This window comes from Schistosoma mansoni (genome assembly GCF_000237925.1).
Source record: "Schistosoma mansoni, WGS project CABG00000000 data, chromosome 3 unplaced supercontig 0141, strain Puerto Rico, whole genome shotgun sequence".
NCBI classification, from domain to species: domain Eukaryota; kingdom Metazoa; phylum Platyhelminthes; class Trematoda; order Strigeidida; family Schistosomatidae; genus Schistosoma; species Schistosoma mansoni.
Window position 1 is genome coordinate 175045 of NW_017386011.1, and position 24068 is coordinate 199112.

General features: G+C 35.9%; 1 protein-coding gene across 1 annotated transcript in view; it reads left to right on the plus strand.

The window, feature by feature from the left end:
* The window catches only part of Smp_176510 (hypothetical protein), a gene marked incomplete at both ends in the record, with an annotated part of 63596 nt that extends 39743 nt beyond the window's left edge, over positions 1-23853 (plus strand). The window contains 8 exons of the mRNA XM_018791224.1: positions 1838-2026; positions 7466-8512; positions 10021-10072; positions 12838-13296; positions 14424-14578; positions 15116-15403; positions 20016-20333; positions 23611-23853. Of these exons, the coding sequence (XP_018645561.1) occupies positions 1838-2026; positions 7466-8512; positions 10021-10072; positions 12838-13296; positions 14424-14578; positions 15116-15403; positions 20016-20333; positions 23611-23853 (2751 nt within the window). The remainder of the gene's footprint in view (positions 1-1837; positions 2027-7465; positions 8513-10020; positions 10073-12837; positions 13297-14423; positions 14579-15115; positions 15404-20015; positions 20334-23610) is intronic.
* Between the last annotated feature and the right edge of the window lie 215 nt (positions 23854-24068).

A 24068-nucleotide genomic window follows, 5' to 3' on the forward strand; every position in this document is an offset into this window, starting at 1 on the left:
CGAGTCCCAAAGTGAACATCAACTCTGAGATGCAGGTACATCCAGCTAACTAATCCCAAATAGGACGAAACGCGCGTCGTGCATTCAACTGCTAGCCACTATCCATCTTTACAGTTTGTTGAGTATTTTCATTCCATCTAAATCTTATTGTTAGGAACAAAATCCGTTGATGAAAGGGTTATTACCAATATCTCTATATGAATGCATTACATCAAAGTATATTATTCTTATATAGTTGAGATCATGAGTTAATTGAATCTGGACCACATGAAACATGGAAGCACTGGACGGCCAACTTGTCCTATTGTGGGACTCCTCAGTAATGCGTATCCACGATCCCGCCTCTCGAGATCCGAACCCAGGACCAACCAGTCTCACGCACGAGCACTTAACCGATAGACCACTGAGCTGGTGTCCAACGGTGTTAATAGCTAATCTCAACCAATCCACGAAATTGCGCGACCAACTTCCATTGTACTGAAATAGATACCTGTCTCTACCTGACATGTATTAGTTCCACTGGCCATGACTTCTCACTAGAACTCCAAGAATTACCTCATGGAACCAGTCATTAGTGAGCATATGATCATATATCATCTTCTTTGATAAGTACTATTACTACAAAATAGATTGATCATTATTATTTTTTTTATTTTTTAAGTTCATCTTAATTTGTTTTGTTTTTCGTTTTTTTTGTTTTTTTAATTTTTCTGTATTTTTTTTGTGTTTTTGTTTTTCTTTCGCCTCACAATTGTTTAATTTATTCTTCTTATTCATTGATATCATGTTTGTTTGTTTGTTTTCTCGTTTAGATTTTTTTTTTGTAAAATCCTCTTTTGTTGTTGTTTTTCTCCCTTTTTTTCTTTTAACCATTCAAAACTCTTTAATTGTATATCTAATTTGTTTCATTTTGATTACAATCACAATAAATATAAGATAGATCACCATTAAAAATCTGAAAGCACTAGATGGCAGTTTCGTCCTTGTATGAGATTCCATCTATGTCGAATGAAGACAATTATTCACTTCAGATGATGGATGAAGGGTTGTGGAAGATCATGGATCGATTGAATTCAGGCATTGTTACCGTTAGATGCTGACTCGGTGGTCTAGAGGTAAACAGTTCACATGCGAGATCGAAGGTTCTGAGTCCGAATCCTTATGGTGCGAGACCTTGGATACTCACTGTTAAGGAGTCTCATACTAGGAAGGAACGGCCGTCTAGTGCATCCAGGCTTTCGATGATGGTCTAGTTTGGATCGACTAATGAATTCAACTTATAAAATTCTTTATATTTGCCGTAGAAACATATGAGCCCATATGAATTTGTAACTGTATGATAAAAAATATTTTCAAGAACTTTCAATAAACCGACATGGCATATTGTATTTTGTTAACGTAACAGGATCAGTGATTATCAGTGTTAACTTGTGATATCATAGATTCTCGTCTTATTAACAAACTCCCGCTTACTACTAACTGTCTTTAGATAGTCTTTCGAAAGCTATATCTAATGGAGTTCAACTACCTCGTAGTTTGAATAGATAACAAATTATGTTAGACAATAACTGTGCAGTGTCACTAAGTATCTGAAGTTCGAACTATGTAAACTATTGGATTCGAAATCTAATACACAATGCTGTATATTCTTCTCTCTGTAAATCCATCCCATTTGGAAGTAGTAATAGTGGATTGTTGAAGATCTCAACAATTATTCAGCGTTACCAGTTTCGAATAGTTCTTCTATTGATATCAGTCTGTGATAAGAACTAAGATTTCTGTATTCTTACTCCATATTTCGTTTATAAATTGGTTGACTCTTTCATTTATATTATAGAATGAAAATACAGCTAAATTGGCTGGTGTATCTTTATCACTTGATGGTCTACAAGAGACAACTACACGTGAAAATAATCAAAATGTAGAAAATATAAATTCAGATGGAGATCATGGATTATTAGTTGTTTCAGCTGAGAATGTTGTACGTAAGCCTAGTCCAACAGCTGATGCTTTAGGTTCAGCTGAAGTAAGTCTTCATTATATAGACTTTTTTTAAATATACTTACTTCTTTTCCAAAACTGTTTGAATTATCTAGTAGAATGGAGTAGGATTAAGACAGGAAATATAATAGCGCTGAATCTAATTGATTAGTTTACTCATGAACAACTCAAAGCTATGTCTTTTTTCCTGGTTCATCAAAGAAATTAGTTTTAACTGCTATTGTCAATAATGGTTTTAATAATTTTTTCTAGTTGGCGTTTTTTTTAGCGAGTTGGTTTTTAACAGGATAGGATCGCTAACCCCATGCCCAACCCTCCTCCTTTATCCGGGCTTGGGACCCGCAGTAGCCCCCGGATGAGGTACAGGCGGACATCTGGAACTCAAAACAATTGTCAACCAACACCAAAATCAGAATTTTCAGTACAAATATCAAGACAGTTATACTGTATGGGGTGGAAGCCTGGAGAACTACAAAGTCCATCATCCAGAAGATATAGGTGTTTATTAACAGTTATCTACGCAAAATACTTCGGATCCATTGACCAAACACTATCATCAACATTCTACTGTGAAAGAGAACAAACCAGATTCCAACGGAGGAAGAAATCAGGAAGAAACACTGGAAGTGGATAGGACACACATTGACGAAATCACCCAACTGTGTCACAAAACAAACCCTCGCTTGAAATCCTGAAGGTCAAAGGAGAAGAGTAAGACCAAAGAACACGTTACTCTGATAAATGGAGATAGGCATGAGAAGAATGAACAAAAGCTGGATAGAACTAGAAAGGTAGGCCCAGGACAGAGTGGGTTGGAGAATGCTGGTCGGCGACCTATGCTCCATTAGGAGTAACAGGCGTAAATAAAGTAAGTATGGCTATTGTCAAGCCAGAATAGAAGGATTATGACTAGCAGCAGAATTTAAATCACGAGTTTCATCTAAAGTAAGGCTTGTCAGATGCATACACATTCATTCCAGTGTTCTAGTTCACACAGAGTCTTGAACTCAATTCATTTTACTTCAAGATGAATGCGACGAGCAGAAGACTAAATAACTGTTCCTTCAAACATTTCTAAATAGAACGTTGCATGTGAAAAAAAGATCTTTATCACCTTATATCTAGTTGACACTAAATCGCCTATTTATCTTAACGTAACTCTTAAAGTTAACTACATGACTCCACTCAACTTACCCTATGCTTTGATAGTTTACTCCTTACATACATGAACGTTAACTACGCATTCATCAAAATTGTTTCTACAGTGTAATTTTGTTCTATCATACTATTTATTTTTACGAACGAATTATCCTATCTTCTGGTAAGTGTTTATTTGAGGATATTGTATCAAGAATTTACATTTGCAAGCTACAATCATATCAAATTATTGATCATATATCTCTCACAGTTCATACAAATATAATCAGAAGGGGTTTTGTGGTGATTTCAATATTTTCATAGTTCAAATCATGAGTCAATTAAAGCTAGACCACCATGGAAAACCTGGGAGCACTGGACGGCCAACTCGTCCTATTGTGGGACTCCCCTGCAGTGCGCAACCACGATCCCGCCTCACGAGATTTGAACCCAGGACCTAACGGTCTCCCGCCAGAGAACTTAACCTCTAGACCACTGAGCCGACCGGCATCCAACGGTGTTAATGTCTAACTTCAACCAATCCACGAAGTTTGAGCAACCGTTCACCAATTGTCTTCAGTGAGTTGATATCTCACAACAGACCTGGTTGAACTCTACTGGTCACTGCTTCTCACTAGAACTCCAGGACATATATCTTAAAGTCAGTCACTAGTGAGCATATGATTATAATCAGAAGGGGTTTTGTGGAGATTTCAGTATTTTCATAGTTGAAATCTGTGCTTCCAAGTTTTCGATGGTGATCTAGCTTCAATTGACTCATACAAATATATTTTACATGAGATTAATAGAAATTTATATGAATGATTACATAATCAGGAAATGTAATCCATATAAACTTAACATAAAGAGATCAAATCAGTCAATAGTTGAGGTTACTTCTAACTACGTTTACGAATCTACATAAAGAAGTTATTAGATATTGAAAGAAAGTAACCATTCTTTGGCATAGCAATTATATTATTTTATCTGTTAAATAATTTTATTTGTAACTGTTAACTGACTTAAGCAAAAATAGATAGTGGCTCGCAGCGGAATCCAGGAAGCGCGTTTCGTCCTATTTGGGACTAGTCAGCTGGACGTACCTGCATCTCAGAGTTGATGTTCACCCTGGGACTCGAACCCAGTACCTTCCGTTTCAAACGCCATATAGGACGAAACGCGCGTCCTGGATTCCGCTGCTATCCACTATCCATCTATGCTTATAATGCTTGTGAAATAAGGCTATATTGAGGCAATACGCACAGTATGCACATACGTCAATTAGAGGCTGACCAGTTGCAGTCTTTACACATCAATGAGAAGATTCAAACAAACGATACTAAGTGAAGTTAACTGACCTAGATACAATAACTTCATGTAAGTTAACATGTGATTATGTAACCACCAGTTTTTGATTATTATTATCGCTATTATCCCTTATTATTATTATTATTATTATTATTATTATTATTATTATCTGGCTAATTTCGCACCATCGATGAGACTATAATTTATGAACGAATCAATCAGATCTAAGGTAGAAGATTTTAGATTTAGGGCGCCAAATTTATTCATTCATTTAATCAAATAAAACTTTGACATTGTAGCTGATGTCAAAACAATAAAATTAATTATTAGAAAGGAGTTTTGTGGATGTTACAGTAATTTTATAGTTGAATTCATGAGTCAATTGAAGGTAGATCACCATGGAAAAAGGGTAATAATATTCATTGACTAGTTGAATGAATAATATTTTTCTGATATTATTCCACATATTCAGACTAGTGGCTGGCTTCAACAGGTATTTCCTAGAGTTCTACTGAGAAACAGTAATCAGTGGAATTCAACCACGTCTGTTGGGAGATAACAACTCACTCAAGACAAATGGTGGACGGTTGCTTAAACTTCGTGGATTGGTTGAAGTTAGACATTAACACCGTTGGATGCCGGTCAGCTCAGTGGTCTAGGGGTTAAGCGCTCGCGCGCGAGACTGATAGGTCTTGAGTTCGGATCTCGTGAGGTGGGATCGTGGATGAGCACTGCTGAGGAGTCCCGTAATAAGAAAAAACGGCTGTCCAGTGTTTCCAGGTTTTCCATGTTGTTTTAACTTCAGTTGACTCATGATTTCAACTATATAAAATGAAATAAATTCCTAACCTTAACATTCCACTTTAAATCATAATCTTAATTGCCCACATAAATTTATAACCTTAATTTAATCATAATAAGTAGGTGAACATTCTCAAGTCACATTTTGACCTTATCACTTATTCGATTTTTAACCGTGAGTGTTTTTTTGATATAATCGTATGTATGTTAATTGCTTGCCCTATTTATTATGTGTCTGTAACATATTTTTGTCTAAATATAAATATTGATTCACATATTATCAAATGGAGTTGACTTACTTGACTTCGGGCACTCTGTGTCATTTTGTTTCATTTCATTTCTCTAATTGTCTATCTGGATCAATGATTGTATCGAATATACTTACTTACTTACGCCTGTTACCCCCAATGGAGCATAGGCCGCCGACCAGCACTCTCCAACCCACTCTGTCCTGGGCCTTCCTTTCTAGTTCTATCCAGCTTTTGTTCATTCTTCTCATGTCTATCTCCATTTATTAGATTAATGTGTTCTTTGATCTTCCTCTTCTCCTTTGACCTTCAGGATTTCAAGCGAGGGCTTGCCTTGTGACGCAGTCCTATTTGCGACTCGTTAGCTGGATATATCTGCATCTCAGAGTTGATGTTCACTCTTGGACTCAAACTCACTACTTTCCGCTTCAAATGCCGTCGCGTTTTCTTCAAAAGTTGTTTTGTGTTCGCTCGACGAGGCTTCCGATTCTCTGGTGGTCGATATTCGATATTATCCTTAAACTTCGTATATTGTTTCTCCCGATAACTGTTACTCGATAACGCCCCAACGGTGTATAGATCAGAAAGCGAATACGAAGGGTTGATTGCGTTTATTATTGGACCACACACAGATATCCGAAATTAAAAGCACGTTAAGCAAGCATGAAAGAGTAGTGTCGTAAATCAGGCGAGTGAGCGTGAGAGTCGAATGAGTGAGCGAGATCAATTGATCGAGTCAGCGAGTAAGCGAGTACAATGAACATGTACATATATATACAAATGGAAAAGCATGAATCATCGAATAAATTAGGTGATTAATAGTAAGGCTAGCAGAATGAATACATGCGTATGTAGTAAGCAATGCTCAAGCGTACTAACTAAAGGTACAATCGTATAGATAGGTTGTTGTTGTTGTTGTACAAATGATTTTCCGTTAAATAAGTTAACAAAAGAGCTTAGCCACATTAGATGTAAACAAACTCAATTGTATGTGAGCTGCTATATATTATGTACATTGTTTGCACATCTTCCATCAGTTATCTCTTACAGACTTCATCATTCCTTCATTCTTGTTGTTATTACAATTATTCTCTATTTAAAGCCTTCTTCTTTTCAATTAGATCTACTTAATCTTCTATTGTTAGGTGTTCAACTACTAATTTGTGTTACATACTACTTATATCTGTCAACATAAGTAGTATACACCACAAATATATTACATAAAAACACAAGAAAACTAATTAATTAATTCATTCCATTCACTGTGTCGTTTAAAACTATATATATATATATATATATATATATATATATATATATATATATATATATATATATATATATATATATATGATTTTCCCCCAAATGCCCTGGTACGGCCGACAGTAAAGAGAGTCGGCTCTCCCTCTCGAAATGCTCTCACATGGCCACGCGTATACAGCCTCTGACAGGGAAGTCCTACTCACTGCCTTCTCGCACCATGGGTGTTGTTTACGAAATTGAGACGATGAAAAGCGAATATTCGGTGTTTTAACCGGGTCGGTGCACACGGAAAGTTCACCTAGGGGAGTTGGAAAACCCTCATTCCAAACCAATGGTGCACATGAGCTCCAGTATCCTAAGGGAACTAATGGCGTATGAATCGATTGTTGGTCACACGCTACCATGGGACTGCATTTCCTTACGATGCTCCACTGCCTTGTGGATCAAATCCTTAGGTCAAAGGCTCCGGGTGGGCCTCCAAAGAAAACCACCTTCTTCGGTCTTGGCACCCTGGCAGTATCAAAGCCCTAACACAAATGAAATGAGATTTGTGCGGCGCATATATATCTGTTGCCCCTTTGTACTAATATTCATGTGTTTAAATAAAATAAAATAAAAATTGATTGAATTTTACCTTCCATTATTGGATTGAAGCCTATCAATGTCAATGTTATTATTGACTTATTCTTGAATTTTTTTTTACTATCTAGGCATTATTACTTCGTCGTAAGTTAGAAAAACAAGAATTAAAGAATAATGATAATGATGATCATGATCATAATCCAATCACTGAAATAAGTAATTATAGTCATACTATAAAACCTAAAAATAATTTATATCAATCGATTTGGGATACGTCACATACCCAAAAATCACCAATTAATCGATATTATCAATATCAAAAAAGTCATTACCCTCGAAATAATCAAGAGTCTAAATATAAATTACGTCAAGCTAGATCCATTTCAGATGATTATGAATTGAATTTAAGATATGGTCCATTAAAAGATGTTTATTATAGTGATGAAGCTTCATTGAATAGTTCAGCATCAAGTGAATCTTCAACAGCACCAGATAATAATCGATGGTTTCGTACATCTTCATCATATAATTTAACAGCAGATTATCCTAATCGACGATGGAAACCACGTGGTGTTATAAGAAGTAATATAGATAGAGGTTATCCACATGAATATCATGAATCTTTTACAATAGGACGTTTAAATAGAAGGGAAGGAATAAGACGGAGACATTTACATCATCTTTATGATAGTAAAATGTATCCTCTATATAAAAGTCAACATTTTTACAACTTACCTAATCATCCACAATCTTTCAAAAGTCATACTTACAGTGGAAGAATATCACCAGAGAATAAACCAACCAGTTTATTCAAACATAGTTCAAGACGATTACTTGATCAGTATCCATATAATCAGCATAGAAAACATGAAATTCTTCCATTGTCTTCATCATCCAATGAAGAAAGATATCCTGATTCAATGTTAAACAATCGAAATTATTTTAGTCAAACGGATAATTTCAACAAGATTCCACTTCCTGAAACTTGCTTAGTGAATACAAGAAGTCGTAGTACAAGTCCTAAAAGGATTCATAAACTTAGTGGATTGTCTCATCCATTTAGAAATACAGAAATGGAATATAATATCGGAAATGTACCTATTCATAGGACTCCTAAACATTATCGTCCATTACCTATAGGAATTGAAAATCGACGATGGCCAATTAGAGAAAGGGTAAAAAAAAAAAAATTTCCACATTATGAGCATGAAAAGTGTTGTGAGAAGCACAGTATTGTCGTTCTTACTGTCATTGTTGTCTTGAAGTTTGTGTTGTCAATTACACTTTTTAGAATGGGTTATATGACGGTTATCCTATGGTTGTATGGTTGAATGGTATCTTTTATTTCCATAGTTGTTTCTACTTGATACTTTCATTTCAGTAACAATATATGAATTTATTGGGAGATGTGGAAACATTCACATACCTGGGAAGCATCGTTGATAAACAAGGAGGATCGGATGCGGATGTAAAGGCGAGAATTGGCAAAGCAAGGGCAGCATTTCTACAATTGAAGAACATATGGAACTCAAAACAACTGTCAACTAATTTCAAAGTCAGAATCTTCAATACGAACGTCAAGACAGTCCTACTGTACGGAAGTGAAACGTGGAGAACTACTACGACCATCATCAGGAAGATACAAGTATTTATAAACAGTTGTCTATGCAAAATATTCAACATCCATTGGCCGGATACTATCAGCAACAGCGTTTTATGGGAGAGGACAAACCAGCTTCCAGGTGAAGAGGAAATTAGGAAAAGACGTTGTAAGTGGATCGGACATACATTAAGGAAATCACCAATGTGCATTACAAGGCAATCCCTAACTTGGAATCCGGAAGGGAAGCGGAAAAGAGGGAGGCCAAAGAACACATCACGTCGGAAAATAGAAAAACAAATATGAAATGGATGAATAGCAACTGGAAAGGAAGGCTCAGGACAGAGTTGGATGGAGAATACTGGTGAGCGGCCGATGCTCCTCGACGAGGGGTAACAGGTGTAAGTAAGTAAGTAAGTATATGAATTTATAGAAATCCAAAATGGATCCATAAAACGAAACGATCATCCAGTACTTTCAGGTTTTCAATGATGTTCTAATATTGTACAGTTCATGATCTCAATTATAATATGTCATCTTATTATTACTATTGTATGGTGAACTGAGTCATGTTGGTAGGTGTAAACTATGTGGTTGGGATCCACGAGATGATAACAACCGATGGTAAGAGACCTTGAATGACATGGCTCAAAATCGTTTGCAGTGGCGAAGGTCCATACACTCTTTGTGTTCTGCCAAATTCTAATCTTTTGCATTGTTCATGTCCCTATCTTTATTCTCTTTCCAAATTTATTTCACTGGATTATACTTCTTGAATAAGATCTTGAAACCCTAATCTTTCAAATTACTGTTTATACTCTTACTACTTCTACCACTATGGGATTTGAATCGACAACTTCATCTCTGTGCTAATGTGTTATGGCAACTCGAACTGATGTACGCATGTACGAAGTTCTACGTTGTGACTGACTGACTTGTACACGTGATTTTTGTTTGATAAATGTTAACATATTACTTGCATGTCTGTTAGATCTATATCAATGAAGTTATGACATTTTATTACCCAGTTTTTGCCTTATTTATCTGATTTTGTCATACCTCTTTTTTTTTAAAAAAAAACAGTATTATTTTGGTCATCGTAATCCTCATGAAAATCTCTCACTACCGGAAATACGTAAGTACATAATATATTTGATTTGTCAGTTTTATATGTTTATAATGCTAACATTATGTAAAATGCATATATATGAATATTATGAGTTCAAATCCCGCGGATGGGATCGTGGATGCACACTGCTGAGGAGTCTCACAATAGAACGAAACAACTGCAAAACAGTGCTTCCAGGTTTTCCATGGTGGTCTAGTTTTAATTGACTCATGATCTCAACTATAAATATCAAAAGTGATGATGACCAATTTAAAAATGTGTGATTTGTGGAGTTCTGTTTGTAGATTGTAACCAGTGTAGTTTGAACATGTATTGTGTGTATCAGTTATGCATGGAAGTCAATATCAGATAGTCACACATCACCGTCAATTGATTTGAGTAAGATATGCACACGATTGACTGTCATTGTATTGTTGTGAGTAATAAGTGTTATCCGTGGATGGTGATGATTATGATTTCCATGTTGATTTGTGTATGGTGGATGAGCACTGATGATAATTTTCATGGTGAGAGGAAACAGTTATTCATTAGTTTGTGGTTCTTGATAATTGTCTAATTGATCAGTTCATGATGAATTCAACAAATTTCAACAGCACCAAGATATTTTCTATAAATTTGATGATGTAATGAGCAAATAATCTTGAGTTTCATATCCTGTATTTCATATATTTTACAAAACAGTCACTTCATGAATGACTTAAAACTAATACTTTAGATAGGCTTTTCTTCCTTGAATCTTGCAATGTTTTCTAAGCTTTAAGTTGAAACCTGGAAGCATTGGATGGCCGTTCTATCCTAGTATGCAACTTCTCAACGATCCAGCACCAAAGGGATCCGAACCCAGGACCATCACTCTCGCGCACAAACGTCAAACCTCTAGACTGCTGAGTCAGCATCCAACGGTGTTAATGTCTACATTTAATTGATACATGATAACTATTCATCCCTCAGCTGAGATGGTTAGCTGTCTCACACCGTACACCGATTGAATTTCACTGATCACGGCTTCTCACTAGAACTCCAGGAAATCCATCTTGTAGCTAGTCATCAGTGAACCCGTAATTATTATCAGTATGAGTCCCATACTAGGACGAAACGGTCGTCTAGTGTTTCCAGGTTTTTAGTGATGGTTTAACTTAGACAGATTCGTGAATTCAACTATTAAAAATTACTACAATATCCACATAATCCCATTCTGATAATAATCATCATATGCTCACTAGTGACTGGCTTCATGAGGTATTTCTTCGAGCTCTAGTGAGAAGCGGTGGCCAAAGGAGTTCAACCATATCTATTGTGGAGGGAGTTACTCACTGAAAACAATGGTGGAAGGTGGCGCAATATCGTGGATTGGTTGAAGTTAGACATTAACACCATTGGACGCCGGCCAGCTCAGTGGTCTAGAGGTAAAGCGTTGGAGCACGAGAGTGAATGTTCTGAGTTTTAGTCCCACATGCATGATCGTCTTGTACACTGCTGAGGGGTCTCATACTAGGACGAAACAGCATTAAAACAGTGGTTTCAGGTTTTCCATGGTGATCTAGCTTTAATTGACTCATGAATTCAACTACCAAAAACTGTGGTTCAAATGTTCATAACACTGTTGGGACAATCAAATGTATTTAAGCACTAATTACAGACTATCTCATTAAATTCTGATAACCATACAGTAAACAGTTAATTTGCAATATAACATTCAATTGTCTCAATCTTTACTGTTCCTTTTGCAAATATCAGTGCGTCTTCACTGATTACATTGTTCATGTATTTTCGTGCCGATTACGCTTCATTCCTGTTCTTTCCTTATCGATCTTCTGCAAAATACATTCTATATCCAACCATCACCATTTACTACTTATATGGATATAAGTAGACCGAACCACAATAGTAATACAAAAATGTACGTTAATGACAAAAATAAAACAGCTGTTTTGCCCATATAATTCAATGTCCATCGATTATTTATTATTATTATTTAAGCACATAGACATTGGTACAAGGAGGTATCAAATATAGATGCGCCACACTTCTTTATTCTATTTGTGAGTACTGGAATACTACCCGGGCACTCAATCTGATGCAAATGATTTCTTTAAGGGCCCAATCCTCGAACCTTTGACCTCTAAGTCCATTACACAAGGCAGTGGAGAAACATAAGAAGATGCGTTTTCATGGTAGCCAGTGAACAACAAGAGGTTCATACAACTTTAATTCCCTCAGGGTATTGGAGCCTATGTGCACCATTGGTTTGGAATAAGGGTTTTCCAACTCCCCTAGATAGACCGTCCGTGTCCATTAATTCAGTTAAAGAACCAGATATTCGCTTTTCGTCCTCTGAATTTTGTAAACAACACTCCCGCAACGAGAAGGCAGTAAGTAGGACTTTCCTGGTAGTGGCTGTATACGTGAGGCCATGTAGAGACAAATCGAGGACCTCAGTTAATTAGTAACTAAGGTAAGACTACCTCTCTTCCTTTTGCATTTGGACAAGGACAAGCCTAACTCGTGATGACATTCGCAGTCAACAGCTCAACTCAGCGTATCTAAGACAGTCTCAACAAGCCTGTTGAAGATGAAGCTGATCAGATGTTAAATAAGTCAAATTAAAATATCTTACGCAAGGTTTTGCCAGCTTTTCTATATATTACTTATCCCTTATAAAGTGAATAATCTCTTGAATACTATACTTTTGATGCACTCTACTGGAAATTTTATGAAAAGCCATTTTCAGATCAATGTATAATGACCGATATTTATTTTCTGTTACTCAGAAATAACACGGAATAGTAGCCTATCAGACAATGAACCTCAATTTCAAGCAAATGATCAGTATCAACAACAGTCACGGTATTCCTACCAGGATTTTCGTGGACCAACTAGACCTATTCGATCTCGTTTTATGGATACCAGACGACATGGTTCATATGATCCTCAGATGAATACTGCTAACTTCTCAACAACACGTCATGACCCTGACTATTCACGTCCTGTAGTACCATCAGATTCATATACACCTGGACCGAAGAGACCGTTTCACTTTAACATGCCATCACCAGCATCCGGTCCAATGCCTCAACATGAATACAGACCTCCATTTAATCAAGTCAACATTAAAAGCTGTAGATCAGGCGATCAAGGAAGTGGTTTAAGACAATCAGTTGTATCACAATATTCACGACCAAGTAAATCATTTATACAAAATGAACAACAATATGGCAGAAATCAAAGAAGTAAGAATTACTATTGCCCATTTTAATTATATAAACTCAATTAGTTAAAAGCGTGAGTCAATTGAAGCTAGACCACCAGGGAAAACCTAGAAGCACTGGACGGTCGTTTAGTCCTATTGTAGGACTCCTTGAAAATACTAAATCTCCACAAAAACCCCTTCTGATAAACTCTATTACACAGCAATTTATACTTGAAAATTTTGGATATCTTGTCATTCTTTTAACAAGTGAACTTCTATAATTTGATCCGGTATTATATGAATAATAAAGGCTGGAATCCATGTTTCTTAATGGGAATTGGGTTATGACTTGTATAGATACTAAAATAACATTAGTAAAAACAAGATTACGTAATAAGAAGTGGACAATGAAGCGTATATTTTTAAAAAAGAGGGGGATGAAGAAAAACAAATGGACAAAAGGTATGGAAATTAATAATCAATAAAATCTTTTATTCAAGCTGATTAACCTAAACAAGAGATAAAGGTGTTCCGAATTTCTTATGAATACAAAGACTTGGAATGTTAGCTCGAATCCCTATAGCTTCTGTCATGTGTAAGAGGTGAGATCGAATCGCATAAAGAAAAGTAGTAGGAACGCCATAAATCATATTAATTGACTTATCTCTATCTATCATATGACTACTATCGATCAAGTGTGATAGAATAAAGGTGTGTATTAATTTCATTCGCTATTGTTTGGTTGAATCTTTCCATTGATGTTTAGGAGTGTAATTGATCAGTCTCTTATTGGCTATATGTGCATACTGTGCGTATTGCCTCTACATAGCCTTAATTCACAAGCATTCTAAGCAAAGATGGATGTTGGCTAGCAGTGGAATCCAGTTACGCGCGTTTCGTCCTATTTATGACTCGTGAGCTGGATGTACCTGCATCTCAGAGTTGATGTTCACTCTGGAACTCGAACCTAATGCCGTTCGCTTCAGACGTCATCGCGTTATCCGCATTTAGCTACTGAGTTCTGATAGCCACGCGCGTCCTGGATTCCCCTGCTAAACACTATCCATCTTTGCTTATAGATCTGTATATAGTTTTGACGATACTCATTAAACTTTAATTGTAATCATAAATTTAACTTTACTCTCATTCATTTTGATTTCTACTTAGATATTAATGATGATTATTCAAGTCGAATAAGTCATAATGAACTGAAACCAATACAAGTTGTAGTAGCTTTATATGATTATGATCCAACTACTATGTCACCAAATATTGATGGTGCACAAGAAGAACTACCATTTCGAGAAGGACAACTTATCAAAGTAGGTTAAATTATTTTTATCTAATAATAAGTAAATATTAGTTGATTTTGTTTTAATTACGAATTTTTCGATTGATTAAGAAAAAGATAATCGAAATCTTGAGTCAATTAAAGCTAGATCACCATGGAAAACCTGGGAGCACTGAACGGCCAACTCGTCCTATTGTGGGACTCCTTAACAGTGCGCATCCATGATCCCGCCTCACGAGATTCGAACACAGGACCTACCAGTCTCGCACCAGAGCACTCAACCAATAGACCACTGAACTTGCCGGCATCCAACGCTATTAATGCCTAACTTCAACCAATCCACGAAATAGAGCAACCATTCACCATTGTCTTCAGTGAGTTACTATCTCCCAACAGACCTGGTTGAACTCCATAGGTTAATGCCATCCAGTGTATCCAGGCTTTCCATGATGGTCTATCTTCAATTAACTCATGATCTCAACTATATACCATAATATGTCAATAATAAATAATATCCACTAATGAATTCATTATTTCTATTCAATTCATTTCTATAATATATTTTCAGATTCTTACTGAATGTGATGAAGATGGATTTTATCTTGGTGAATGTAATGGTCTACGTGGATTGGTTCCATCCAATATGGTTTCTGAATTACAATCCCATTCATTAAGATCACAGAAAATCAATCATTCTATAGATTCACATTCAAATTTAATAGATAATAATTATTTATCATCAGATCAACTTAATAAAGTTCGTTCAACAGATATGAATTCACCAATTCAAAATTATTATTATACAACTAGAAAATATGATTCATTCATTTCACAAAGTAATACTACTCCTCGAAATGTAAGTAAACGTGTATTTCATAGAATTGATGTTCACTTTAGGACTCGAACCCAGTAACGTTCTCTTCAAACGCCATCACGTTATCCACTCAGCTATTGAGTCCTGATAGCCATTTGCTTGTGAAAAGGGGATAAAGTTTAAATTCGCTTGATGTTGTTTGTTCGAATCTTTCCATTGATGTTTAGGTCTTCAATTGATCACTCTCTTATTGACATATGTGCATTCTCTGCGGACTACCTTGATATTGCCTTAATTCACAAGCTTATAAGCAAAGATGGATAGTGTTATAGCAGTGGAATTCAGGAAGCGCAGTTCACTGCTAGCTATTATTCATCTTTGCTTATGAAAGATTGTAGATAATGTTTGTTACTTACTTTTTTCTTACACTTACTAACAATGAATTCATTAATGTAGTTTGTTTTATATCAAACAGCCATAATCTTTAAAAGACCCGTTTAGTAACATAGGATTATGATTTATTAAGTGACAAGATCACAATATATCTCATTATTGACATAACTAGGATAATAAGAATGCAAAGTAATTGGTTTATGATTAACGAACTGTACTTTCTTAATTATAATACTGATTTAGATTTTAATCAGAGAGGGTTTTTGTGGATATAGTATAGTAATTTGACAGTTGAATTCATGAGTCAATTGAAGCTAGACTGCTATTGAAAACCTGGAAGCACTGATCGGTCGTTTCATCCTAGTGTGGGACTCTTCAACAGTGCGTACCTACGAGCCCACCTCGAGAGATTTGGACTCAGGACCTATCGGTCTTACGTGAAGAACGCTTAACCTTTAGACCGCTGAGTCGGAATTCAATGATGTTATTGTCTAACTTCGACCAATTCATGAAATTGTGCCACTCTCCACCATTGTCTTCATTGAGTTGCTATCTCACCAGGTTTGAATTCCATTTTTCATGAATACATTTTGATTACATATAAAATGATCCTTCTCCGAAAAATAACTACCTGAATTGCAGAATGTTTTTCCAGTCTTCCTGTTAGCACGATTTATCCTTGCAAGATTGCTCAATACTCAGTAAGAGGATTGATGAACTTTCTTTGATATTTACATCAGAATACTCTTAGATCGAAGGTCCTGGGTTCGAGTCCCTTTGGTTCGAGATCGTGGATATGCACTGCTGAGAATTCCTATACTAAGACGGAACGACTTTAAAATAATGCTTACAGGTTTTTAATAGTGTTCTAACTTACATCAACTCATGAATCGAATGATTAAAACAACTATAATCTTTACAAACCTCCATTCTAATAATATTCTTCAGTTATTTATACATACTATTTAAATGGTTTGAATAATTTTTTCTGGTTAACGTTTTTTTAACGAGTTGGTTTTCTACGAGATGGGGTCGCTAAACCCATGCTCAATCCTCCTCCTTTATCCAGGCTTGGGACCGGCAGTAGCCCACGGAGGAGCTACAGGCGGAGTTTATACATACTGTAGTTTATGATTAAACATGAATATGTAATGTTTAGAAATACTAGATGAGAGTGAAATACATAGATATCACTTATATGATTTTCAATGAATTTCCAATTATAATCAGTTAGAAGATTATATGTAGCATCAGAATATAGTTATTTATTTACTACCATTAAAGCAACTACTTCTATGAATTAAGTATTCATCTTGTTGTGTTAATAAGATATGTCAACATGACGGTTACTTACTTACTTACGCCTGTTACTCCCAATGGAGCATAGGCCACTGACCAGCATTCTCCAACCTATTCTATCCAGTCGTTGCTCATTCTTCTCATGTCTGTCTCCATTTATCAGAGTAACGTGTTCTTTGGTCTTCCTCTTCTCTTTTGGCCTTCAGTATTCCATGTGAGGGGTTGTCTTGTGACACAGTTGGGTGATTTCTTCAATGTGTGTCTTATGCGCTTACAGTGCTTCTTCCTGATTTCTTCCTTCACTGAAATCTGGTTTGTTCTCTCCCACAGTAGAATGTTGCTGATAGTGTCTGGCCAACGGATCCGAAGTATTTTGCGTAGATAACTGTTAATAAACACCTGTACCTTCTGGATGATGGCTTTTGTAGTTCTCCACGTCTCCGCTCCATACAGTAGGACTGTCTATGTTAACATGAACCGTTACATATATGTATACCTAGCCCTACGTTGTAGTTAACTGACTGACTGATTATCATGTTGATTGGTTACTTTTTTATTCATAGTTTATTTACTACTTAAAAAGATTATGTAATTATTGTGTTATTGTCTTTGTTTATCATTTATAGACAGATTTTATAGATGAACAGGTATATCAACAACAACAACAACAACAACAACAACAACAACAACAAATGACAATACCTGATTATTCTGATATTAAAGAATTACATAATAATGAATTAGACCAAGAACGTTATTCACAATCTCAAGCCAAATATACTACTGAAATCATTCCAAATACAATCAATCAAACATCAAGTAAATTAGAAATAAATTTCCGAAATTCTTTTAAAATTTTTTTTTAAATTTTAGATAAATCGATGGAATCAGTTCAACCACAACAACCACAACCACAGCAACAACAATCTAATCAACAATCAAAAATTATGATTGCTATTTATGATTATGATCCTCATGTATTAAGTCCTAATGCAGATATTGATGTAAGTGAAGAAAATAATCAACCTATATTCTCATTAGTAACTAATTTTTTTTTGAAAGTAAGAATAAATGATCTTTTGTAGTTGTCCTAGCTTGGATTGGAGTTAGACAATGAATGACATTAGATGAACATCACTGAATATGTATATATAACTGAATTTCAAACTGAAGATTTGTCAATGTTGTACCGATGATGAGACTTGAAATTAATGAATTTATTCTTGTATAAAGTGGTCATTCTACAATATGGATGATTGTCAAACTAAAATAATGATCCATAGCATTCAATTGTACCATAGTTGATATTGTAGTGTATGAGAATACAAGTGAGGACAATCAAATGTATTTGAATACAATATTACAGTATATTCTGGTAAAATCTGAGATCCATAATGTGAATACTTCATATCAGAAGGGGTTTTGTGGAGAATTTAGCATTTTCATAGTTGAAATTTTGAGTCAATTGAAGCTAGACCACCATCGAAAACCTGGAAGCACTGGACGGCCGTTTCGTTCTATTGTGGGACTCCTCAGCAGTGCGCATCCACGGGCCCGGCTCGAGAGATTCAAACCCAGAACCTACCAGTCTCACACCAGAGCACTTGACCGATAGACCACTGAGCTCAGTGGTCATTCTGTCCCCAGCAATGTGCATCCACGATCCCACTCGCTGGATTCGGACCCAGAACCTTCGGTAGAGCTAATTCATGTCAGGTAGAGATAGGTATCTTCCTCAGACAATGGAAAACGGTCGCGCAATTTCGTGGATTGGTTGAAGTTAGACAGTGACACCGTTAGATGCCGGTCGGCTCAGTGGCGGGATCGTGGATACACACTGCTAAGGCGTCCTTTACTAGGATGAAACAACCGTCCAGTGCTTCCAGGTTTTCAATGATGGTCTAACATCAATCGATTCATGATCTCAATCAAAAACTTAACGATCTCCACAACCCCATACTGATGAAGTGTAAACACTTGATACAGATAGAAAATTTTAGTGACATACTAAAATGTGAGATAAATTGATAGAATTGGTTATTTGTTAAAGGAAAATTATCATACTAAACAGTATTGAAGACTATTTGTATCTCATGATGAGAATGTTGTGTTTGTTGGGATCTCTAAACTGAATGGATTAGTTGTGAAGCTTAGATTGTTCACTTAAACAGCATCATCAATACATACTTCAAAGAGAAGTGATCTATCAGGATTTCTCGATAGCTGAATAACAAATAGTGCTGATGGCCGGAAATTAGATTGGTCGTTCTTTCAATATTCGTTTTGGTTGTTTGGTTGAACCCATCTCCATAGACATTCACACCCATTGATATGAACGAAGCTTTATCTTTTCGTTTAACAGGTAACTGATGTTCATGTAGACGTTGACAAGGAGAACTGCCACTTTATCCTGTATAGCAATTGTCTCAGTTGTTATAATTTGTCATGCACATAATGTTTGGCTAGCCTTAGTTTGTCACTATGTACTTGGGTTCGTACGATATTGTTTGACAGTGATTTTATCGGTTTTGGGGTCATATCTATTGCTAGTAGTTTTAATAATCTGTTCGTTTACTTAAAGATTTATAACATTCAATTGAATATTTGATTAACAGAACGACAATATAAAGGAAGAATAAATTTACTTAGTATTGTTTGTTTGAATCTTCCCATTGATGTGTTAGGACTGCAACTGGTCAGTCTCTAATTGACATATGTGCATACTGTGCGTATTGCCTCGATATAGCCTTAATTCACAAGCATGGTAAGTAAAGATGGATAGTGGCTAGCAGTGTAATCCAGGACACGCGTTTCTTTTTATTTGAGACTCGTCAGCTGGATGTACCTGCATTTCACAGTTGATGTTCACTCTGGGACTCGAAGATTTATAACATTCATTTGAATATTTCGTTAACAGTACGACATATAAAGAAGAATACTCTATTTTTTCTTTCTTTTAAAGGCTGAATTATCATTTCGAGCTGGTGAACAAATTACAGTATATGGTAATATGGATGATGATGGATTTTATTATGGTGAAACAAAAGATGGTCGTCGTGGTCTTGTGCCTTCAAATTTTTTACATTCTTGTACAAATGATACAAATTATTTAAATAAACAAAAAAATTCTTCAACTATTTCAACACAATTATCTTCAACAAATATATCAATCAATCATAGAGATCAATCATATTCAATGGATCCTAACAGTTCATCAGTTCGAATGCAAAGTCGAATGAATTCATCACAATTTCACAATGTTAGAAATAATAAATCAGAAGTAATTGTATATGACATTATTAGATATTCATATTTATTAAATGTATTACCCTCATAAATAATCCTGACCGTTGGTGCTACTTTGATGTAGTGGTCGGGCTTGATGAACCAATCGAGCTATACTGGCTGGAACAATTGTTCCTTCAGATCTTACTATGCCAGACAGGTCGGCTGAAGAGCGGTAAAACTAAAAGCGACAAACCCAAGGTTGGAAGGGGAAGTCGTACTGCTGACTGTACAGAAGTGTACTGATGGATTCTTGTAAACTCATCCCTTTCAGGCTATGAACACGATGAAGAGCGTAAATAAATCAGATCTAGGTTAACTAAAAGTCTAAGGAACGATCGTGAGCAGTGGTGGACAATGAGAACAAAAAAGATGCAAAAGGCAGAGGTTGTAGGCAACACCAGGCAACTCTTCAGACTCACAAAAGAAACCGGAATTAAGAAGTCAAGTGTAAGCAAAACAATCTCAGAAAAAGACGAAACCTTTATCTGCTCTCAGCCCAGACGTTTAGAACGATGGGCAGAACACTTTAGAGAACAGTTAGGTTTGCCTTCAGCTACTCTACAGTTACCCACAATTTTCAGACAGTCTGAATGGAACACTGAAGTAGGTCCCCCGACTGTAGCTGAAGTTCAAAAGGCTATAGCTAATATGAAACGAGGAAGAACAGCTGGTCCTGATGGATTGACTCCAGAGGTCTTTAAATATGGTAGTCCAATTTTAGCGATTAGGTTGACTAATATTTTAGCTACTAGTATTTGACCACACATACTTTAGAAATATTACTCGCATCTGCTGGGATCATCGGGTAAGTAATAATGAGGTTAGACGCAGGGTATTAAGGAATGATGGTAAATCAGTTGATGAGGTCATGAATCTTCACCGACTGAGATGGCTGGGTCACGTGTTATGTATGCCTGAACACCGATTATCACGACGCTCTATGATGACTAGTATTGGAGATGGTTGGAAGAGAGTTAGGGGCGGCCAAACCAAAACTTGGCATCAGTGCTTGAAGTCACTAACTTCTAGTCTTAGCCATGTTAGTAGATGCAGATTACTTGGTTGGGATCTGCGTGACTATCGTAATCAATGGTTGGAGACTCTAGGTGACATGGCTTAGAATCGATCACATTGGCGTAGGTTTATATACTCTCTGTCTTCACTTAAACCTTGAGATTGAAATTGCTTCATATCTGTCTTTCTTCCTATACTATATCTTTATATACAACCTATCTTTTATATATTACCACAACTAAATTAACTACTTCTATGAATTCGATGTTCATCTTGTTGTGCTAACGAGGTATGGTAACTTGAACCGATACATAAATGTGCCTGGTCCTACGTTGTAGCTGACTGACTGACTGACATAAATAATAAAACGAATATTTAAGTGAAAGAAAATTAATTTATAACTATTTCAGTTTCTATAAAATGTATAATATTATTTATAAAACCTATTAATAATACTGAGTTTAATAGATTTGAAACTGGTAATATTCATAGATTAGTATCAAATGTTGTAGCACTTGAAAATAGGTAATATTGAATAGATGTTTCATTATATTCTGAGAATGTTCGGCAGTACGCATTCGTGAACTCATCAAGAATTCAATTCAAAACATTCAGACGAGTGTTTACTTGTTAGATATCTAGATTACCATCTAATAGTATACATTTACAAAGTTATGAATTCGTAATTCGGAAACAATCATTGAATGTCATCGATGGTGGATGTGTCACTCAATTTCGTGAATCGGTTGAAGTTAGACGATAGCACCGTTGGATGCCGAACGGTTCAGTGGTCTAGAGGTTATTTCGCTCGAGACCGACAGGTTCTGAGTTTGAACCTCTGGAGGCGAGATCGTGGATGCATACTGCTGAGGAATCCAACAATAGGACGAAACAGCCGTCCAGTGCTTCCAGGTTTTCTATAGTGGTCTAGCTTCAATCGATTCATGATCTCAACTATTGAAATTACATATATATTTTTCAATGATAATGACTAGACAACTGATAGACTATATGTTAACACTTCATATCACTAATTATCAGTGTTAGTTACATTTAAGATAATAGAATATCAGAAGATTGATTAAATCATTGGTAATATCTACATAAACGTTGATTTCAATTATTGAAAACTTACATTTATAACTATCAAATACTTAACAAAAAGTAGTTTTGATATGTGAGCAAGGATAATAATGATTGGTTATTTGCTTAATCAGACTTGTAGATAGTTTGACACGTACTAGATAAGTTATATATTCTCCTATCCTTAGAATTATTGTAATTGTTGACCTATTGTGTTGCATTGTTGTCGGTTTTTTCAGTGTGGAAATACATTTACGTTCTAGTCAGACTAATCACATTTTTGGATCTAAGTTGTGTTGAAGTCCTGCAGAATAGATACTGGGGAGGGGGAATCTAATGTAGGTATTCGTCTAAGGCAACTTAGCGTGCTATTCGTACAAACGTGGAAGTCTGAATGTTATAACAGTATGAAATCCTAGTTTTTTTCATTCAAAATATCTTCCAAAATTTCTCTTAATCTATTTTTAGGACACATACATGATAAGATTGTGGTTGGAGGTAGTCAACGGGAAACCATTGACCCAGGTTTCGTGCTACTTGGCACTCGTCAGCAAGGTGTACCTGTAATCTTGAAGGACCTGATGCTCCCTGATCGATTCGATTCCGTGTCACTCAGCTTCACAGTCAGAGACGTTACCACTGAGCTATCCAGGCCTCGACTGACCTCCTGTATGAGATGTATTTACGATTGATTGATTGATCACTGGGTGGTGATAAATGTCATATATATCAGGTCCTTCTTAGTACAGTTCGAATCCTATCGACCAAGTTTCAATGTAGCTACTAGTCTAAGTGACTCGGTATTGCGTGCACTATATTAAGATAAGATGGTGGTGAACAAAAATATCAAACTTAGTTACTGAATATTTTGTTTACAATTTCAAGATAATGATAGAAAAAAATTAGAAGGGATTCTGTGGAGATTTCAGTATTTTCATAGTTGAAATCATGAGTCAATTGAAGCTAGACCAACATGAAAAACCTGGAAGCACTGCTTGACTGCCGTTTCGTCCTACTATGGGACTCCTCAGTGGCAGAACTCATCCAGGTGCTTCCAGGTTTTCCATGGTGATCTAGCTTCTATTGACTCATGATTTCATTCATAAAGAAACTTCCCTATCAATGAAAGATTATTTTTCTATTTTGATTATTTTTTTTTGTTAACATTTTAGCCAAATTCTGATAGAACTAAACTGATGCATAATAATACACGACCCAATTCACCTTGTACACAAACAAGATTATATACTACTAACAATAGTAATGAAGTAATAAATACAAACATCAATTCAACTGCTTATCATCGTGATGAATTAACTATGAATGGTATGGAACGTTTTCCAGAGAATGAAGAAAATCCAATCATTGTAATGGATTTAAATCCGATATCAAATAATTCACATGTAAGTGAATAAGTCCTTGTTTTGGATGTTCTTTTCTTAATTAAGAGGGTATCATATGAAACAATTCATTTGTGACAAGATTTCTGTTTATATAAGCCCCTAAATGCCTTGGTACGACCGGGTATGAGGAGAATCCGCTCTTTCCCTCCTCCAAATGCTGACTACCATGGGAGTGAATCTTTTAACGTTGCTCCAATGCCTTGAGGATTAGATCTTTAGGTCGAAGG